The sequence below is a fragment of the Haplochromis burtoni genome, unplaced genomic scaffold (assembly GCF_018398535.1).
Source record: "Haplochromis burtoni strain Fernald_Lab_line unplaced genomic scaffold, NCSU_Asbu1 Contig_70, whole genome shotgun sequence".
In the NCBI taxonomy this organism is placed as follows: domain Eukaryota; kingdom Metazoa; phylum Chordata; class Actinopteri; order Cichliformes; family Cichlidae; genus Haplochromis; species Haplochromis burtoni.
In genome coordinates, this window is record NW_024582431.1 from 1421577 (window position 1) to 1442151 (window position 20575).

A 20575-nucleotide genomic window follows, 5' to 3' on the forward strand; every position below is an offset into this window, starting at 1 on the left:
GGGCGGGCCCAGGTTACAAAAGAATGACGAGCAAAAAATTTTTCACATTTTGCACAGGTTTCTTTATTTAAGGGAAAATAGCGTTCACGTAGTAGAAGATATACACACGTCTTACATATGAGCAACACTTCCCACCTCAGATTCAAATACAAAATAAAAGAGACTCTAAAAGCAGTGCATAATAAGTTATAACTCGTGTATGAGGAACAGAACATAAATAGAAGTTACAAAAATGAATACAATATTTTTGGCAAACACGAATATATTTACAAGTATGGCTAAGGTCTGAATGACACGCACAAATCTAATTAATTAGAGGTTAAACAGGAGATCTATCTACGTATCACTGAATGAAATTAAACATCATTTGTGCAAAACATTAACCAACGTGTAAATAATACTGTAACACTTTTGATCTGCTGCTCAGGTTGATTACTAAAGCAATGTAAAAAAAATATCAGAATGTCTTTTTATTGAACACACTTTTATAGGAGTTATGTACTTAGGTAGCCAGTGTAATACAGTGCAAACATACTGATTGCTTAAAATCCTTGTGTGCTGTGATGAATAATTGCTTCATAGCCACCTGCTTTATTTGAGTGACTAATTGTACAGTGATGTGACAGTGACGGCTGCTTTCATGCAACTGTGAGCTGCTCGTCTTTCCCTTCCAGCCCAGCTGCATGCTCTGGATTTTGACTCTGCTCATCTGCCATATTAAGAACTGTTTGCGGTGTGTTTTCGACAGATTTTGAGATTTCTCGTGAACAGGTTTGATCCAGAGGTGAATTTTGACAGAGGACGGTTCGGTTGGTGTCAAGCCCATCTAGACTAGTTGTGGTGGTAACCACAGAATCACCAAAGATTGTATTGGAAAAGACAGATTTGAAAGTGAATGAGGAGTCAAAAAGTGGCTCCTGCACAGCTGCTGGGTCTCTTGGAGGTTTGACAGGAGGAATGGGCGCAGGCTCACTGTTCTTAATCTCTGGCTCTGGTTGTTGATTCGGGCTTGCTGCTTCTTCCTTAATATTGCTCTCTGAATACTCTGAAACCTGGACAGGGACCAGGTCAGTCTTGACTATCACCTTGTAGTCACTGCTGACACTGGATCGTCGGGACGAGCCCTCTGCTGTTGAAATGACACTGCTTGCGCGAGGGAGACTTTTGGGAGACCATGGCCCTTTAAGTCGCCCTTCTTTTCCCATCGGGGAAGAGAAGCAGTTGAGGCAGCCAGACATTGAGGATGACTTGCCCTGAACATACAACACTGTGATTGGTGAACAAGCAGAGGCTTTGGTAGTTTCAGCTTTGCTTGTGCTCAGTTTAGGATTCATCCCATTGAGTCCTGGATTGATTTTGCCTGTACCTCCTGAATCTGATGCGCGCCTTGTCATCTTCCCCCTTGACCCTCTTCGAATACTTTTTGTGCCCCTTCTAAGCCAGAAGTCCTGAGGCAGAACAGGATCTCTCTGTTTTGGTTCACATTGGATATCTGAAATCTTACTGTTAGCAGTGGGCATGGTAGAGGCTTTCTCTTTGTGCTGCTGCTTTGTGTGCAGGGGGGTTGAGGCATCACTGGGTGGTTGGTAGGAGGAGGAGGAAGAACGACGTGATGGAGGGTGCTGGACAGGGCTGCTTCCATTTGACCACGGCTCATTCTCCAGGCTCAGGTTGAACTCAACACTGCTCTCACTTTGGGCCCTGCTCTCAGCGCAATTCAGCCCTGAAAAGAGATTACAATGTTTTTTCAGAGCTAAAATTTATATGAAAATCATTTAAAAAAAAACATCTCTCTGCTCTTTCACCTTGATATGCTAAATGACCAATAGGGAGCAGCAGTTAACAGTTGCTGGCACTAAGGATCAACATAGAGATTAATATGAAACAAGGTCATGATTGCAATTTGATGGATTTAGTCTTAATTCCTGCATGTTTGTTGAATCCTCTAAATGAGTATCTCAAAGGTTTTACCGTGATTTTGCAGCTCATCATTGTCCTCAAGTCCAGATGGCAAATTGCTGTCATTTGAATGCTTATCTGTGGGGCAAAGAATAAAACAATTATTGTGTGAATGACACTTTTCTATGCTTAGGCAAGAACAGCGCGTGACAGTGTTTTAATTTAATTACTCTGCACTTTATTTTACTATATAATCAATTAAAATTAACAAAAGAAAAAACAAAACAAACACTGGTTAATGGATGCCTCTACCTGTCAACTCAGAAACATCTGGAACAATGTCAGTGGTGGTGCTGTCGAGATGGACAGATGGCAGAGTGGTGGTATGAGGAAGGGGGAGGATGGACGAGATGGAGTCGGTAAATGATGAGGTCAGTGGGTCTTTCCTGCTTTCCTCCACATCAGCTTCTGACTCTTCCAGCTGTACTGAGCTGTCAGGCAAGCAGTTTACCTCTAATGGGGGCGAGGGACAGACTAAGCTGCTCAGGGCTTCATTGTTGGATGAAAGAATGGAAGAAGTGGGATGTGGATGACGTAAAGGAACAGAAAGATGAAATGGCTGTGAAGATTATGAGGGTTTTTTTTCCAGTAGTGTGGTCACTATATAAACAGATGTAAAGGATGGAGCTTTTACATTATAATCTCAATCTGTTTCGCTTTCACTGCAGCCTGGGATTACAAAGCTACTGCCACAAAAGTCTCTTCCTGCAATGCAGCATTTCTTTGACCTCTGTGGTTCTAATAAAATACCCCACACTGTTCCAAATATAGCCACTCTGTTAGAAAATAAGTCCTGCAGCAGCCTGTATCTGCAAGAACATGCAATATCATAACAAATAACTTTAAACTAGGCTGGTGAAATGAGTTTGCCAATGATGTCCACACTGCTAACACATTACCCAGTTATTTTAGAACTTGGGGACAATGACAAATCAGATATGAGTTAGTGGTATGCTAGCATTAAAAAAAGCATAAAGCACAAAGCTGTTGGAATTACTGAAGTAAGAGAGTAAAAAGGGCAAGATGAAGCCAGACAACGGACCACAGTCTTTCTTACATATGGAACGCCGAAACAGGGACTTGACTTTGTCTCTGTCCTTCAGCCGGTTCCTCATACGGGGAAACATTTTCAGAGTGGCTTTTTAAGAGTGACCACATGGGAGACACGCAGAACAGATAGAAGGGAGGGTGTGGATGCCAGCAGAGAGTAAGGGGAAAGAAAGAGAGGGGAGAAGTAGGAAGGGCAAAGACAAGGGGAAAAGAGAGCCGAGGGTGTTGGGAGGAGTGAATAAAAATATAAAGACAAGAGAAAGACAAAGGGGAGAAATACTGAGGATTCCTCAAGAAACTTGACACACCTCATGCACTGGAAAGAATGATGCTTTGAACATGAAACACACACAACATACTCTGATTTTTAATACACTAAGTATGCTTCTGTAAGTTTTCTTTCTGAGTTACTGATAACTAGTTTGTTCACACACTGCCATTGGTATATGTATAGTTACCAAAATGCACATATAAATGATGTGGAAACAGGTTTAGTTTAAAATACACATATTTATTTAAGCTTTCGCACCTTGATGGAAAATCTTAAGGCAGAAAATGGCTTTTTTGTCAAATTCTGGGAAGATGAGCGTCCTTCACACGTAGATGTACATGGACCTGATTTGTCCGTCACTTCACTCATGCATCTCTGTACAGTGGCTGTGAATTGGATCTTACATGAACGCACCTGTATGATCTGCATGTTTCAGCTCTGATGATGATCTTTTGAATTTGAGAAGGAAATACTCACTGCTGTTACGTTGGGGTGAGATGACATCACATGCTGATGTGGAGGCTGAGCCTCCAGAGCCATTTGAGCTGATGAAAGAACTGTTGTCGTGACAGGAGAGCTGAGGCTCAGGAATGCGTGAGTGTGTGGGTGTGGGTGGGCGTTCAGGCCCATGCTCGCGGCTATTGGATTTCATCAGCTTCTTCAGCTTCAAAGTAATCCAGTTCCCACGTCTGTAGAAGAGCAGATAATTTAAGGGAAATCAAATAAATAATATAACACAGAGGATGGTCTGCACAGAAAATGCACTGAGCATCGATGTGGTTAAGCATCACCACTTACCCATCGAATTAAGCTTGAAATTCTTGTGATCAGATTAAACAATCAATACTTGAAGTTCATTCAGGAATATCTTAAAGATGTATCCCAACAGAGACCTTCACTCTCAGTGTGCAGGCTTACTTCCAGCTCCAATGGTTTCCAAAAGTTGAACAGGAGGCAGAGCCTTCAGGTATGAGGATCCTCTAATTAGTATAAGAGCGACTCAGGTGAGCCTGAAGCTAGCCTGAGTTATGCAGCTATAGGCTCAGGCTGCTGAGGGTCTTGCCATGATGCACTGAACATTTCACTTTGCTTTATCCTTATGCATTCACATGCCAGAAATATGACTACATACAAATGAATCATGTTCCATGCTATGAAATTGCCTTAATTGATCAAATAACTGTCTGTATGAACTGGAATTTATCTAAAAAGTTATAAAACTTGTTTCATCAACATAAACATGAAAATAAAGGTGTCCCCTTACCTGCGAGGAGGCGAGGGCTCATAAAACTTATATTGGTCCATTATCTTTTCCTCCAGCTTCTCTTTCTGCCTCCTCAAATGATTAAGCTTGTCACTGAAAAGAGAGAGATTATAGGTTAATCATCAATAGAATTTAGGTCTCACTAAAGGGGCATTTTTGATATCCTAATTAGCGATATGTTTTGTTGTCTGCAGGTACCAAACATTGTTAAGTCCATTAGCAAAATACTATAGCATGAAGATTTGATCATGGTAAACTTACTATTGTCCTGTGCACTTACATATACTGGCGTTCTTCAACATGAAAGAGATCTTTGCTCTCCATAGTCTGCTCCAGCAAAGTCCGGTTCTGTAGCATCAGGGTCTCAATCTGGGCGAGCAGGTGGCGGTTCTCTTCCTCGAGGTTGCCCTTCAACTGGCTCAGCAGCTAAGCGTCAGATGAACATGCATGCTTATAAATAAACATCTATCAAAAGCACGCACTGATATGCAATTGTGAAAACAGGTTTGATAGGTTTCAGCCCCTTTGGAATTCTGAATTGGTTAAGCATTTGAAAAAAATCGTTGAAAGTTGTTTTTTTAATGCAACCATCGGATTGTTCACAGGATTTGAAAGCATACCTCGCACTGATTTGTGAGTTTTGTGCACGTAATGTCGAGCTGCTGATAGTCCTTTTTGAGCTTCGAAAAGTCTGCCTCTAGCCACGTGTGCTCCAGCTTGGCCTCATTCAGCTGGCTCTTGAGCTGCTTGTGATCCGATGTCAGCGCTTCGTTATCGTTAAGAAGCTGGCGGTATGTCTGGTTCAGCCTTAAAAAATTATGTATCATGAGAAAAATTTCCTTTGTTGATATATCCACATATATATACATGCTCTGGAGTTTATGTGTGTGTGTAGGTTTGTGTGCATGCACGTTCTCACCAGTCTTTCTCATCACGGAGTCTGCAGCACTCAGCAGCCGTTGTCCTGTGCTGTTCTTTCTCCAAAGCCATCCTCATCTGCTCCTCCTTGAGGGCTTTCTCCAGGTCTTCTAATTTGCTACGTTGCTGCAACAGGCTGTTGTATCTAAATAACAATCCAAACATGAATATGAAGTTCATGTTTGGGTTTAGGTTAACTGGCAATGCTCAGATTAAAGATATGAATGATCCTTAAGACAAGTGGTTTAAATGAACTTGTATGCAAACTTTTACCATCGTCCACAGCTCTCTTGTGACCTACCTGTCTTGAAGAGTGCGATGCTCCAGTTCCAGTGTGCGGTGGGCATTTTTCAGACAGCCGTGCTTGCCCATCAGGGCCTCATACTCCATGGCTTGTCGCTCATGCAGGACTGCCAGGCGCTCATGATCTCGTAACAGCTGCTCTTGAGCACCACGCAGCTCTTCACGTTCATGTATAGCACTGTCCCGTTCACTTTCTGCCTTAGACTGCTGCTGCTGCAGCTGAGTGTTTTGGGCCATAAGGGAGGCGCTCTGTGAATTCAGTGTTGACTTTTCCACCTGGAGAAAAACACCAAGGAATTAATGTAACATAAATAGTTTATGTATGCTGTTTACAAGAGCAGAAGCTTACCAGAGGATATTACAGAAGCTTTTATGTGAATTCTGTTACAGAGACTAGTGTGTATTGTAATGACACCTGCAGGGTTGCATTGTGTGTCTGCAATGCTGTGTTGTTCTCCTGCAGTGAGGCAGCCTGCCGCTGCAGGGCAAGGACCTGAGCCTGCTGGCTGTCAGACTGACTTTCCAGCTGTTTTAGCTGGGCTTGTAAAGCCTGGCGTTCTGCCTCCAGTGTCGCATTCTGCATAAGAGAGCAGGAAGATATTATGACAAACTGTAGCGTGGTATTAGCTTTAGTATAATTTGTGTGCCATTATCAAAAATAGGGAATCTCTGTGTACAGGAACCCATGATATAATTTAATATTGTACAGCTTTATGTGTTCTATGTTCCTCTTTATGTGTTTACAGAAATGTAAATGGACTGCTACTTATTTAGACACTTTTCTATTTTAACTGAGCACTCAAAGCACTTTTTACTACGAGTCTCATTCACCCAATCTCTCTCACACACACAATGTCACTTACATTTCTCTCGACTTCAATGAGGCGATCTTTTAGCTTCAGCAGTTCTTTGGTAGCTTCCTGACTTTCACGTAGCCATTCACTCATGGCCTTGCCAGTTTCTCTTGGAGGTGTGGAACTTGATGTTGTCCTCTCTTCCTCCTGCCTCTGTTGCAGGGCTTCATAGCTCAGCTTCACCTGTGTGATGGAAGACAGTCGTTCAAGTGGATCCAGAGAAACTAACAGGTCTGGGAAGCTTAACTTTATTCCTTACACTCTTTAGTTCCTGGCGCAGCTGCTGATTCAGAGAGGAGGATTCCTGCAGACGGGCATCCAAAGAAGCCAACTTGTCGTCTTTTATCTGCAGAGACTTTTTCAGAGATGTCTCCAGCTCAGACTCGAGCATTTTGAACCTGCTGTGTATAGAAAATTATTTTGCGTTATAAAGCTTTGCATTTGTTATAACATTCTCTTAAATAGTTACGTGATGGGAACAGAAAGCTCCAAAGAGTATGCACAGACCTGTTATCTGGTCTCTCTTGTTCAGCCTGATTTGCACTCTCCTGGTTCAGGACCTTCATTTCCAGCTCATGGGAAAGCCTCTCTAGTTCATTGTCTCTTTGCTGGGTTCTCAGCTTCTCGCTAACTAGCTCCTAATGATAGACAATACATTTCAAATAAAACAAACAGGTTTCCATAATAGCAGTATTGCTTAATCAGAATCAAAATCAGAATACTTTATTAATCCCTAAGGAAATTATGTAAGGGACGGCAATGTCATTTAGCTGGCCTGAAGTAGTTATATGAAGACTGCCACTAAAGGTTAAGGTGCTTAACACATTTATTAGACCACCACTCATAAAAAATAAAGAAAATATGAATATTTTAGAAATCTGTCAAAAGCTTGTGTAAAACTAAAAATTATATTGTTATTTATTAGGTAAATAACAAAATGAATTCATGTTTATACCTAAATTTGAGCCAGCAAAGTAGACAATTTTTACTGCAAGTAAACAATTAAAATTTGGGATCTTAATCAAAACATAATGATGTTCTTTACTATTTTTTCAGTATTTTTAGTAAAACTGTAAATTTGAAAATTCATGAATAACAACAATATTTTTATTTTAGTGTTAAAAATGTAATGTTGATATAAAAAGCTTGTTCTTCTGGTGTATTAATGATTACAGAAACACAAAATAAAATCATTTTAGTAATTACCAGTACGGTTGGGCCAGCTTTGGCATAAACCTTAGATTGGGTGACAGTCTAATAAATGTATTAAACGCTGTAGGTCATGTTATGCATCCAGTCAGTCCTCACTTCTCTGAGAGTTGTCAGGGTTCTCTGGTCGATAGCAGCCTGCTTGGTCAGTTCTCTGTTGTCTCTCTCCAGGCCTTTCACCCTCTCAGCAGTTTCCCTTAATCCGTCCACTTCCTTTACAAGAAAACGCATCTCCCTTTCCAAGCTAGCCATACAGACATTACTGCTGTCTAATTTGGCTTCTTGGATTTCAGCCTGAAATACAGGAAAGTAGAACAGTCGATAAGGTTTCCAAACATTATCTAACGCTAGAAAACTGATATCTTTATTTAAAAAAAAATAAATTGTCCACCTGTTGCCGGAGTCGTCGATTCTCTTTCTCTAGCTGCCTCTTGTCTCTCTCCAGGGCAGTTGTTTCATGCTCCAGGGTCTGCTTCTCTGTTTCTAACTGCTCCAGGCGTCGTGCAGAGATGCGAAGTCCCTCTAAAGAGGCCTGCAGGCTCTGATTCTCTGCTTCCAGCTCCTCAACCTCTGCCTCTAGACGCTGAACCTTTCGGTCTTGAACATGGAGAATGATAGAAGAAATAAATTAATCTGAAAATGTTTTGCTATATAAGTACAAAAACACTACTTATTTTCTATGGGACCTACCAGTGTTGTCAAGTGAAGTTTGTAGATGCTGATTTATTGTGTCCAGGGCCCTGCACTTGGCCTCTAGCCGCTGTGTGTGCTTGCTGGCATAGGAGGAGCGTGTTGGCAGACCTGTGAAGATGCTTTCATGGCGGGGACTGCTGTTCTTTGAGCCAGGCGAGTGATCATGTGACCTCACAAAATAATGGCGCCTATTGTGATTGTTTTCTAAGACTTCCAAATCAGACATCCTTTCTTTGAAATGGTCTCCACTATCTCCATCCTCTAGCTGTCCTTTCTCCTGGATATTACGCTCTGGATTATCTGTGAGATGGTTCACACTCTGGACTCGCTCCAACTCCTCGGTGTCTAGCTGCTGATGGCAGCTTAAATCCCCATTTAGCATCGACTCTGTTACAATACTGAGGGAGACTCCATTAGAGTGATTTTTAGCATTCGAGCAGGAGGTCTGCAACACTGAGGACTCGTCTGTTGATGAGGTACAGTTGTTACTACACATCGCCAGGTGGCTATGTTTGGTTTGTGTGATGTTATTAACAGAAGCTCTGAGCTCCTCTATAATCTTCAGGAGATGTTTGTTCTCTTTCTCCAGTTTCAGCAATCGACTGCAGGCCCTCTCACTGACCTCCTCACTCAGGGTCTGCTGGCCTTTTGACAAACACACAAACACACAGTTAGTTTGCAAGACGCTTGAGAGAAACAAATGAAAATAGCTCACTTTTCTAGGAATGTTATTAACTGGTCACTTTCACATTCTGCAATGCTGCTATTTACAAAAATATCATTAAAAATAAGTTTGGTATCAGTAGAAGCGCCACTCATATGTACAGACATGCCTCTGATTCACTTTTTGTAACAGAGATTCATTTAACAAAGACAATAAAAGTCACATCTTAAGCCTGATTGTCGAGTATTTCAAGTAAATAACTTATTTAAGAGATGGCACAATAATGCATGCACACCTTTACATAACTTATCCTTATCTACTCTCACTGGAAAGTACACTATATTGCCAAAAAGTAATCACGCATATGAACTTGAATGACACAGCATTCTTAACTCGCAGAGTTTAATATGATGTCGTCCCATCCTTTCCTGAAATAACAGCTTCACATTTTTCTGGGAAGCCTTTCCACCAGGTTTAGGTGTGTGTTTATGGAACATTTTGACCATTCATCCAGAAGCGCATTTCTGAGGTTGGACATGATGTTGGACGAGAATGCCTGGCTTGTAGTCTCAGGACTCTGTGCAGGCCAGTCAAGGTCTTTCATGCCAAACCTGCTGATCCATTTCTTTTAGGACTTTGTGCACTGCTCATCTGAGTGCACTGGGCTATCTTCAAACTATTCCTATACATTAGGAGCATTAAATTGTCCAAAATGTCTTCATTCTTTTCACTGGAACTAAGGGGGCAGGACACCGGCCCTCGAGGCCTGGAGTTGCCCACCCCTGAGTTAGGATATAGTTGAGTTTATTCTAGTTTTTGCTTTATCTATGTCTCCTGGTTTGAGTCTTTTCCTGTCTTCTGTGTCAGTCTGTCATGCACTTTTTTGTCTCTGTTTTGAAGTGTCAAGCTTGTGTTATTATGTCTATGTCTCTCCATGTTTCCTGTTTTATTTTGAAAGTCTTGTGTTTCCATGTTCAGTGTGTTTAGTTTTGTTTTCCCTGTGGGGTCAGGTTCATTTGTGTTAGCTGTGTTTCCCCAGGTGTTACTACTTCCCTCATTACACTTCTGTGTATTTAAGTCCTCTTTCCACAGTTCAGTGTCAGGTCGTCTGTTTGTCTTGTATTACGCCACTCTGGGTTTCAAGTTGAGTTCATGCGTTCTGTTCAGATGCTTGTTCATTGTTTTTTTTCACGTTATAGTTCTGCATACACCTTTTCAGATTCACGTTAATGTTCACAGTTTTCATAGTTAATCTTAGTTTTTTCACCGTTTAGGTTTCAGTTTAGTTTTTTCCCCAGCTCGCTTTGCCTTGTTTTATGTTTATGTATTTTCAGCCAAATAAATGGCTCGCCTTTTGATACACTGAGTTTACTCTCCCGTGTCTGCTTTTGTGCCACACCGGCTATGCAGCCGTGACAGGGCCGAGCCCAACTGAAAATCAATCCCATGCCATAATCCATCCTCCACCAAACTTTACACTTGGGATAATATAGTCATAAAATTATTATTCTCCTGGAAAACTACAAAACCTAGATTTATCCATTGGATTGGCAGATGGGGAAGTGTGATGCATCACTCCAGAGAACATGTCTCCAATTCTCTAAGGTCCAGTGGGGGCGTGCTTTATACTGCTGTATCCAATGCTTTGCATTGCACTTGGAGATGTAAGGCTTGGATACAGCTCTTCAACTATGGAAACCCAGTCCATGAAGTTATCTACACACAGTTCTTGAGCTAATCTGAAGACCACGTGAAGTCTGGAGGTCTGTAGTGACTGACTCTGCAGAAAGTTGGTCACCTCTGCACACTACCTGAATTCAGTGATTTGGATGGGTAAGTGAATACTTTTGGCAATATATTGTAGATTAGCCTAAGCTCTCATTATTCCTTCTTTACACCCACTCTTACCCTGGGAGCTTTCTGTGGTCTTGGAGAGTTGCTCTAACTCCCAGCCTAGGTGCTGGGACTCCTCCATACTCCTCCTCTGTGCCAAACACAAAGCCAAGTTGTCCGTTTGCAATTCCTCAATGCGCCTCCGATCTGCCTCCTTCTCCTTAAGTGAAAACCCAAACTATAAGCGGTGGTATAAGAGCGGTACCTGTCCAGCTGGTGAACAAGCTAGATGAACATTAAAGATGAAATCTAACCTTCCAGATATTTTAAATGATATTTCTGGTAAACTCTGTGGAGATGTCTGACCTGTTCCATGTCATGGACCTGGGCCTTCAACAGCAGATTGTGTTTCTCCAGCTGGTGGATTTTATCTGAGCGTGCCCTCCAGCCTTCCAGTTGATCTTCCAAAACCTCTTTAGTCTCCTGGAGTACCCTATTATCCTCCTTTAGCTCCTGAAACATGAAAAAATATTTAAATTCACCTTAAATACTAAACCACACTGAATCCCACCCAATCATCATATTTCTCTTTATTTGAATCTTTCACTACACTAGTTAATTAAAAGTCTATTGTATGTTTGTAATGTATGTATGTTCTACATGTATTTATTCTGCCTCAACCTCCACTTTGGCTTTGTAGAACTCCATCTTGTGCAGTTGCTCCCTGTAGCGTCCCACTTCACTCTCCAGCTTGTCCGCCTTGATGGCTCGCTCTCTCAGGGCATCCAGTTCATCACGGTAAGTGCGGGCTGTGCGTGCATCCAGAAGCAACTGGGAATTCTGGTAAAGTTAAGAGAAAATAATGTTTTATAACAAAAAAGTCTTAAGCTTGATACAGCTTTTTATAGTCAGAAATTTCCGCCATAAACTCTAAAGTTCATCATCAAACATCAGTTCAACATCAAATAGCTAAAACAGCAGAGAACACTGACTTAGTTTAGTTGGAAACACGAATGGTAGATTTGTGTGTTTTTTGTTATGGTAAGACGTGAACATCCGATCTGTTATCATGTGATAACTTTATCAGGGAAAGCCAAGGCACATATAAGTAAGTAAAATGTTATTAATAAAGAACCTTTAGAGACAAAGATCACGATTAAGTGTTTCACAACAATATAAAATTTAAGGTGATATAATAACTTTTTCCATTCCACTAGACAAAAATGGCTGTAAGAAATTAAATACTGCTTTTATTTTCACTAAATATTTAATTGTTATAAATATATGAACCATGTTAACTAGTGTGACCATCTAAGCCACAAATGCAAATTGAGATTTCCCGAGCAGACAAATCCACAGGGGCTTTAGCTGTACATCTGAGTCAGTGTTCAGAGGTTTAAGTTAGTAGTTATTAAGCACGGAGCTGCAGCAAAGTACAGCGTTCAATAATCTGCATAAGCTGCAGAGAGGTCAGGAGGTTACTGTTTGTCACCATTAGCTGTGATTTTTTTTTTTTTTCAACGTGTTCTTTGACTTCAGACCTCCTGCTGGATTCTCTTCAGCTCAGCCTCCATGTTCTCCAACTCATGTCTGCAGTCCAGCATTTGTTCACTCTTCTCCTCTCTGGTGTCATGTGTGGATCACAGAGAGACATAAAGTTGGGAGGTTAGCATGCGCTACATTTTAAACACGAATTGAAAATGTTTAAATAATAAGTAAGCATAACAGAAATATAAGCAATTCTGACAAAATGGATCAAACATTAGCTGTTAAGCTTCATTTCTTTCCTTCCCACATGCTGATGACAAAAAAAGTGTGTTAATTTTCTTATATAAAAAAGAATAGTCTAAGGCCATTCAAAAAAATCAGAGCATGGCTTTATGTGACATTGTGTTTCTGAACAGTATGTGAGCTGATGGGATGGACAGCAATGATGGAACTGAGATCTTGATTGGATCAGCTTTAGCGTGCGTGTGTTCGTGTGTGCAGTATCTGCAGATATGCAGAGCAAATATGGGTCAGTGGTAGTGCATAGGCATTGAACCTGCCAAGCAGGCAGTAATGTGGGCCAAACTCTGCAGGGCATCTCTTATCCTGTACTATCTCTCTCTCTCTCTCTACCTCCTATTTATTCCCTACTGGCAGTTACACAGAGGAAACCCATTTACCAATCAGCACCGTTAGGAGGAACTCTACAATGCTTAACCTAATAATCTTTTAATGTGGGAGAAAAGCAAATGCTTTACTCTGCAAGCATTTTGGTGACATGAAGGGGACAACAGATGAAATAAATCTGGGCAGAAAAGTGCTACAAAAATTCCAACTTACTACAACCTCTTTTGTATTAGTTTGCCTTTTTTTTTAACATTGATCCAATCTATATAGTAACTTTCATATGAAAATGTTCTATATCTTAACTTTTAAGCTAATTTTGGTCAACAAACAAAGAAAACAATTATTTTTCCCACCTATCACATACTTACAGTTCTTGTCTAAGTCGTCTGATCTTTGCCTTAGAGTCAGCCAGTTCGACTGCAAGGTGTTGCTGGGTCCCCACCTGCTGCTGCTGAATTGTAGGAGAGTAGCTGGCAGACTGTGGGCTGGAGGGGCTACTGAGCAAACTTACCACACCCTCTTTCTCCTGCATTAGCTCTGCTATAGTCTGCAGATAGGAAGCAGGATTAATACTACAGGTTGAACATTAGTGATGAGTGTGCAGTATCTGAGCTCAGTTTAAAATGAAAAGCATCTTAATAAAATAATATCCATTGTTCCTATAAAAATATGTAGCTAATACTGTTTGTAAATATGAAAATTAAGTACCTCCAGATGGGTATCCCTCTGATCCAGCAGGTGTCGGAGGTGTGTGGTCACGTTCCTTACTGCTGCCTCCATGTCATCGGGGTGCAGCTCACTAGACTCCAACCACTGCAGATCCAGCACATTGTCTTGACTGTGAGTCAACTGTTAAACACGGGACATGACAATCAGCGTAGTTGAGGAACGAATAATACAAAACACAGCAACTACACAAACAACTGCACAAAAACAAATGATTACCTGTAAAAAAACCGCTGTAGCATTCAAAGCATATGTCATATAAAGTCAAATACCTCCTGAATATGAGCAGCTATTGCTGCTTTTGTCTCAAAGTCAAGTGTCTGGATTCTCTCAATGTACTCCTCTTTCTTCTCACACTGGAAAAATGCAAAAATGCACAAATCTGACCCAGAAACGTAAAACATAAACATCATTTTTAAATATGAATCACTCAGTATTTACCTGAACTGCACATCCCAATAGTAATAGCAAAAGTTTCCTCATTTCATCCAGGCTTTGTTCTATGAGAGTAAAGAAATTGAATTATTGGAAAACAAACCCACTGGATCGAAGTAGGACTGCTGTCACGGATTTAAACTGAACACAGCGCTGGTTGGTGTATTTGGGTCATCACTTGCCGAAGCATTGCCATCAGAAGTTAGTGCGGCTATCAGACTGATAGCGGTGTGCAGTTGAATTAAAGGAGCTGAAAAGAGTCTGTTTCATTTTACAGACTCAAAGGTTTTCATTGTTAACTATTCAGAAATCACTGACCACTGAAAATCAAGCGGTGCATATTGGGAATGTATAATCGTTTTAAAGAGCATACCACAGTAAGGAGTCCTGCCAAGCAGCAACACATTTGGCAAAGGAGTCATGATTAATTGTCTCAGATTATCCTACAAAAGAAGAGACAGAAAAGAGAAGAGAGATGGTTAGAGAAAAACCCCACATTTGGGTTAAAGTGAAACAAGGACAAAACACTTCTTGCATTCTAGCCAAAGTGTTTGAATAGATGGAGAAGTATGTATGTACAGCACATAGGACCTGCTCAAATACATGTATAGAAACACTGCCAACAAATGGTGAGTGCTCTGAATGGGTAAATGACAGAGCCAGTTTCCCTGGTGCCGTGGTGAAATTCTGTAAAACTGCTGCAGCCTTGTCCCTGCCTAAGTTTCCCATCATCCTTTCTTTTTGAACCTTATGCGAAAGCTCCTCTATAGAACTGCACTTGTTATTATTCTGTCTCTTTTATATTGAATCACTGCATCTCCTTAATGTAAGCTTTAGCTCCATTAGGTCAAAATCAAACAAAAATACACTAATTCAAACAGCTGCAGCTGCACTATTTGTTTAGCACAAATTATTAAATGACAGCAAGCTAGATGCTATACTCATGTTGTAATTGTAGACAGCGTTATACATACTAAACATGTTAGCCTTGTAACTTTGAACCATGTTCACACACTGACATTTAGCTGAATGTTCCAGTTAAACCAGTGCAGCGGTCAAGTCTTTTAACTGATCTTAGAGAATGAAAATAACCAAAAATAGACTGCAACACTTCTAGATGCCCTAGATCTACAGTGCCTTACTAATAATAATTTTAATGCGAAAATAAACATGGCACGCTGCAGTTTATCTCAGACTGTCTCTGTTTCCATTCACTGGGGACAAACAGCTTAAAATGTGTACAGTTAGGTCCTGAAGTCTTTGGATAGTGACACAATTTGTGTAATATAGCTGTTTGTGTAACGTTACTGTATAGAGAAGTCGAGTGCAGAGTTTCAGCTTTAACTCGATGAGTTTAACGTAAGTATAGCATTAACTGAACTGCAGACGTTTTTATACATAGTTCCTCATTTTCAAAGTTTCAAAAGTAAGTGGACAAACTGCCATAATTTTAAAGAAATAAGGATTGTTCTAACATTTGGATAAAAAAATCATTTACAGCAAGTCTTAAGTCTAGAACCCATGAAGATCACGAAATGCTGTTTCCTCCGTTGAGATGCTCTACCAGACTTTTATTCCTGCCTGTCTTCTGTTGGTTCTCTCCTCCGTCAGTTATGCCCTCAATAACTGAAAAGCCTGTTCTACTGAGGTGAGATAAGATAACTGATTTGGCCATTGAAGAATATCCCACTTCTCTGCCTTGATAAACTCTTGGTTTGCTTTTACAGTGTGTTTGGGTCACCATCTATTTATGCTGTGAATTGCTGTTCAATCAATTTTGCAGCATTTAGCTACATCAGAGTAGAGATCATAGCCCGGTATAGTTCAGAATGCACAGCCCGTTCTCACTCCCGAGGCGTAACATGTCGACGTTTTGTCACCTAGCGTAAAATGTTACGCTTTGGGAGTGAGAACGTGTTGGAATGCACCCTTTTTAAAGAATAATTTGTCCACTGTTAAAGTTTCTGACAGATTGATTCTAGTTTTTCAGTCTAAAGATTATCTTCACTTGCATGGACATCCCGTTGGACCTCATTACTGAGTTTGTCAATTGTTCTGTTACTTTTCAGCCTCTAAGATTAGTATAAAAATAGACGATCTGTATAAAATTGTGTATAATTCCTAAACAATTAATGCATTTTTTTGATTTCTTGAATTAAAGATGAAAGTCTGAACTTCATTGAATGTTGACTCTTTGATTTAAAATGTATTGTGTTGGTGTGCAGAGGTACTATTAACAACATAACTAGCAGACATACATGTATGTTTTCAAAAAGCAACTACAGTAGAAATACTGCTACTGTGGTTTCATTTGTGTGGATTATCTTTTCCTTAAGATAATCAATTCATTGTCCTGTTCTCAGTGAAATTGCTTCTCTGGTGATTCTGACTGATTTCAAGGGTTAAATTGTGCTTAATTACTCTGACACAGACAGAAAATCCAAGATTTTAACACCACTGGTGTCTGCCCATGAATTTTGCAACTTTATACGTCAGTCTAAAGCTCTGTCTGTGACTCTGACTGCAGCTTTACTCTGGCTCTGGCTGTGCTCTAATGCCGCTCCTGTGCCGATTACACAGATGTTCACATGACTGAAATTTAGGTCATGCATCTTAAGAAGAACTAGTTGATCTGCTAAGTCATCCAGTATGTTGAAGTTAAAGTAAACCCAGACTATATTATAATCTGATGTTAAGGGAGATTGAAAGCTTAGCTGCTGCTGTATCTATAAAAAAATGGGAACTCACCAGGTAAAATGTCTTGATCTGCTGCACGAGAAAGTTCAGGTTCTGGATCCTCTGACTTGGATCCTTGCTCATTTTCTTTGCACCCTGAGATGAAGCTGAAGGATTTCTGAAAATGTAACATAAAAGTGTTTTACTTGACTTTACTGCCTTTTTCAAACCAACCAACAAGCAGTCAAACATAATTAACATGTTTGGATAAGAAGAAGCTGCAACTGATAGAAATCTGGACTCGGAAACATTCACAAGATCCCTATTCATTCCCAACTTTAGCCTGTGTGACATCATTCCTTCCTGCCAACAAACTGGAGTTTTGTTTTGTTGTGTTTCTAAAGCTTGATGTTGTTATAGGTTGTTATGGAGGTAAGATTTCATTACTGAGAAAGTGAAACATATATATACGCTTAATATACGATGATAAAAAGAAGAAGGCAAAGCGTAAAAAGAGTCAGTCATAATTATTGAAACAGACACAAATATAATGCTGAGCTGCCGAGTCTCCCTCTGTGTGCTGTTTATCCTGTTCTGTACTCTTTCCCCCTCCCATCTGTGTCCCAGTGGCACTAAACACCAGGCCCTAATCCCAAAGGGTCTTCCCAATCCAGGAGATTATCCCGCCTCTTCCCCTCCCTTCAGTGCAACTTTTTTTTTTCATGTAGAACTGGTTATTGTGACCCTGGGGAGATAATTGGGGTGAATGGATACTATAGATTTGCAATGGCTAAAGAGCATTATCCACAAGTGCACTCGATCATAGTTTTTTTCCTCTTTCTTTGGAGTGCTTCAGTTTTAGTTCGGAGTCATCTATCAATCTTTGAAGTGTCATTTAACTTGCACATGAAGGCTTAACACACTGGTTTGGTAGTGTTTGCTAAGGACGAGGGTAATTCCCTCAGAACATAAGGCAAAACTATCATAATCTCTTAAGTAGGATCTTGCCAGTATGGATGAGGTCTCTCATGTTTTGGTTAATCTCTTGCCTTCAGTCTGGTCTGTCTCAAGCCGTACATCTCTGGGTAACTTTTATGCTAATTCTAACATTTATGTCAGACACCCGAACCTGTCAGTAATGAGGAAGTCTGCAGCTGACTACAAAGATCCCCTTTATTACTGCAGAGTAACAAAGCTGGTACTGTTGATCCCTGGATAAGAATGTTAGCAGATGCTTCATACAGTATCAGTGGATGCTACACCATGAAGCAAGAGGATCAGAAATCAGCAAAAAAAAAAAAAAAGATTTTTTATTGACCACAGTCAGCCAAAAATCTGAATTTATCTTGACACAACTTAGATTGAAAATCAGATAAATGAACAGGAGGCTCAAACTGGGATGAAATTGCTTACATTTGGGTCATTATGTCGTTTAGAAAGACTCCATCCAGCAGTTCAGAAAAATCCAAGTGCATGCCCCCATCATTTGGCACGAATGTCCTCACCTAAACAGCAAAGAGAATATGGGATTTGAGGTCGATATCACAGTATCTGTGAGGAGACCAGAGCATTGTACATCACTTACCCAAGTGACAAGTGGGCTCAGCATGAACTGATCCAGACAGGGCAGAAAAACTCCACTCTCCATCGTTAGCTAGGCTTTGAGTGACTGGTCTCAATAGAACATCCAAGTTGATTTAATCAAGAAAAAAAAAATGATAGCACGAAATACATCTTTTAAATGAAGTGATCCATTCGTCTATTCAGGTCGTCCCGTCCATCTTCTTTAGAGAAGAATTCCCTCTGACACTGCGCTTTGAATTGTCTTTGCTTTCTCTCACAAACTCGTAAAATCTCGCGGTTTAATTTTCGATAAGTGAACGTTTAAACATGTTCGGATTTTGTCCCGGAACAGCACACACGGACATACATCCTCTCTGGTCCTCTGCTGCAAAGGCATCTGCTGTCAATCCTCCTCCTCCTCCTCCCCCCTGTTCTCTGCTCGTCGCACTGAAAGAGTTGGCACTGCTGTATTAGGGATGTTTAAAGGAGCAAAGAAGTTTGAAAAAGTGGCATTTGAGCCAAATAGAAATATCACCTCCCTAATATAATTTAACTCAAAAAAAAAAAAAAAAAATTCCCCTTGGGTTCATATTTTGAAGTTACTGCAGCAGAAACGCCGAAATAACTTTGCCTTTAATCTGTTACCATGGTGATAGCGCCCCCACCCCTTCCTTTCAGCAGCAGCAGCAGCAGTAGCCTCTTTTCCACCGGGCAGCAGAAGTAAGGCTGCTGCTGATGATACATCCACTTCAGCTGTAGCCACTTAGCATTGCTCGTAGATGCTAAGTGGAGCTATTAAATCCCCCTACTCCCCCAAAAAGAAAATGCAGCCCACCGGTAATTTTATACAGAAATACACAGTCCAACCCAGAAAGCACAGCAATCACTAAAAGCGTTAATCTGAATTCAAAAGGTTGCTAGACTAATCTAGAAACATATCAGAGACGTCGTTGAGGTTCTTACCTCTGAATACATCAGAATACATCCAAAATAAACTCACAGTACAAAACTTTGGCACGCAAAAGACCATAATGGTGTAACAGCACCACCTCGTGTTTAAGTTATACATTTTTTGTGCACAATTTCTAGATAAATTATGTTTCATCTTGTTCTCTCTATAAACTCCACAAGATGCTCGGTTGAACTTTCCCTCGTCCGAGGTAAACTTATTTTAAACTCTTAATAAACAGTCATGAGTCTACTTCTCACCTTCCGGTGTTACACTCTCAAGACTCCGGGCGGAACACATGGGTAAATGCAATTCCCATTGCTACAAATTACAGTTTATACATTTAAAATCGTAAAGTTGTGTTTATATTAAGAGTGTCACAATAACCCTGAATGATATTGATATCTGGTCAATATTACTCGTAAGATAACATCATGAACAATTGTGCAATTGATCTTTCTATATGTTTTGTCCATTTATGATTCCAACAATAACTGTAAATGTGTACAAGTCTACATTACTGCTTTAGAACAGTAGAATGGTGGTTCCTAAAGTGTGGGTTGAGGCACCCTGCTAGGCATCAAAGGTACTGCAGATTGGCTGCAGAAATAAGAGAAATTGTGGTTGAAATTACTCACTCAAGTGAGTATGTACAGTTAGACAGTTTGATTTATAAGACAGAATTCAAATTGGTAATAGCAGGTTAGTTTGTGGTACGACTCATTAATCTGACCTAAATTTTTTTGCTCTTGTACTGAAAGTGGGCCATACATTGGCCTTAACACTAGGTAGCATTAGCAATTTATAGCCAACAGCCTGTGTTGCTTATATTTTTTTGAGTAAAATGTTCAAGGAAATACATCACTTTCATTTTGTTTAAAGTTAAGATTTAAGGCCCCACTGAATTTTCTGATTTGTGAGTGGGCTGCACCACTCTTGACTTTAGTAATTGTTGCTACAGAAAGATACAGAAATTAATTACTCGATATGACATATGATCCTCCACATTTACTTACAAATAAACATTATCATAGATTTTTATACAGAAGAATTTTTCTTCTTGTCTCCCATCACTCACAGTATATAGGTTCAA

The 20575-nt window shown here is 40.3% G+C and overlaps 1 protein-coding gene across 10 annotated transcripts; it reads right to left on the reverse strand.

Annotated features, from left to right (window-relative positions):
• Positions 1-52: 52 nt before the first annotated feature.
• Positions 53-19747, reverse strand: LOC102296670 (girdin). 10 transcript variants are annotated; one of them, XM_005924991.2, is made up of 30 exons: positions 19497-19747; positions 18556-18980; positions 18384-18475; positions 17043-17148; positions 14668-14737; positions 14301-14359; positions 14132-14215; positions 13842-13982; positions 13502-13680; positions 12560-12641; positions 11700-11858; positions 11385-11531; positions 11094-11238; positions 8519-9166; positions 8220-8425; positions 7928-8122; positions 7127-7257; positions 6879-7020; positions 6629-6802; positions 6181-6342; positions 5764-6041; positions 5464-5607; positions 5165-5351; positions 4825-4970; positions 4545-4637; positions 3758-3969; positions 3017-3097; positions 2212-2448; positions 1972-2037; positions 54-1723 (listed from the first exon to the last, which is right to left on the reverse strand). In XM_005924991.2, the coding sequence occupies exons 2-30, from the start codon at positions 18616-18618 to the stop codon at positions 639-641; spliced, it is 5514 nt and encodes a 1837-aa protein (XP_005925053.1). In that variant the 5' UTR covers positions 18619-18980; positions 19497-19747; the 3' UTR covers positions 54-638. The 10 variants fall into 10 exon arrangements, 9 of the variants coding, with proteins under 9 accessions (XP_042077540.1, XP_005925054.1, XP_042077541.1 ...); XM_042221606.1 differs by lacking the exon at positions 19497-19747 and having other exon boundaries at positions 53-1723; positions 11094-11169; positions 18556-19141; XM_005924992.3 differs by lacking the exon at positions 19497-19747 and having other exon boundaries at positions 53-1723; positions 6879-7017; positions 18556-19140.
• Positions 19748-20575: the final 828 nt, after the last annotated feature.

Coding starts and splice junctions, on each gene's coding strand:
- LOC102296670 (XM_005924991.2), bottom strand. CDS start 18,618: ATGGAGAGTGGAGTTTTTCTGCCCTGTCTGGATCAGTTCATGCTGAGC. Junction 11,859..12,559: donor TGAAGAGAATCCAGCAGGAG/GTCTGAAGTCAA, acceptor TAACTTTACCAG/AATTCCCAGTTGCTTCTGGA. Junction 7,021..7,126: donor CAAGAGAGACCAGATAACAG/GTCTGTGCATAC, acceptor TTCTATACACAG/CAGGTTCAAAATGCTCGAGT.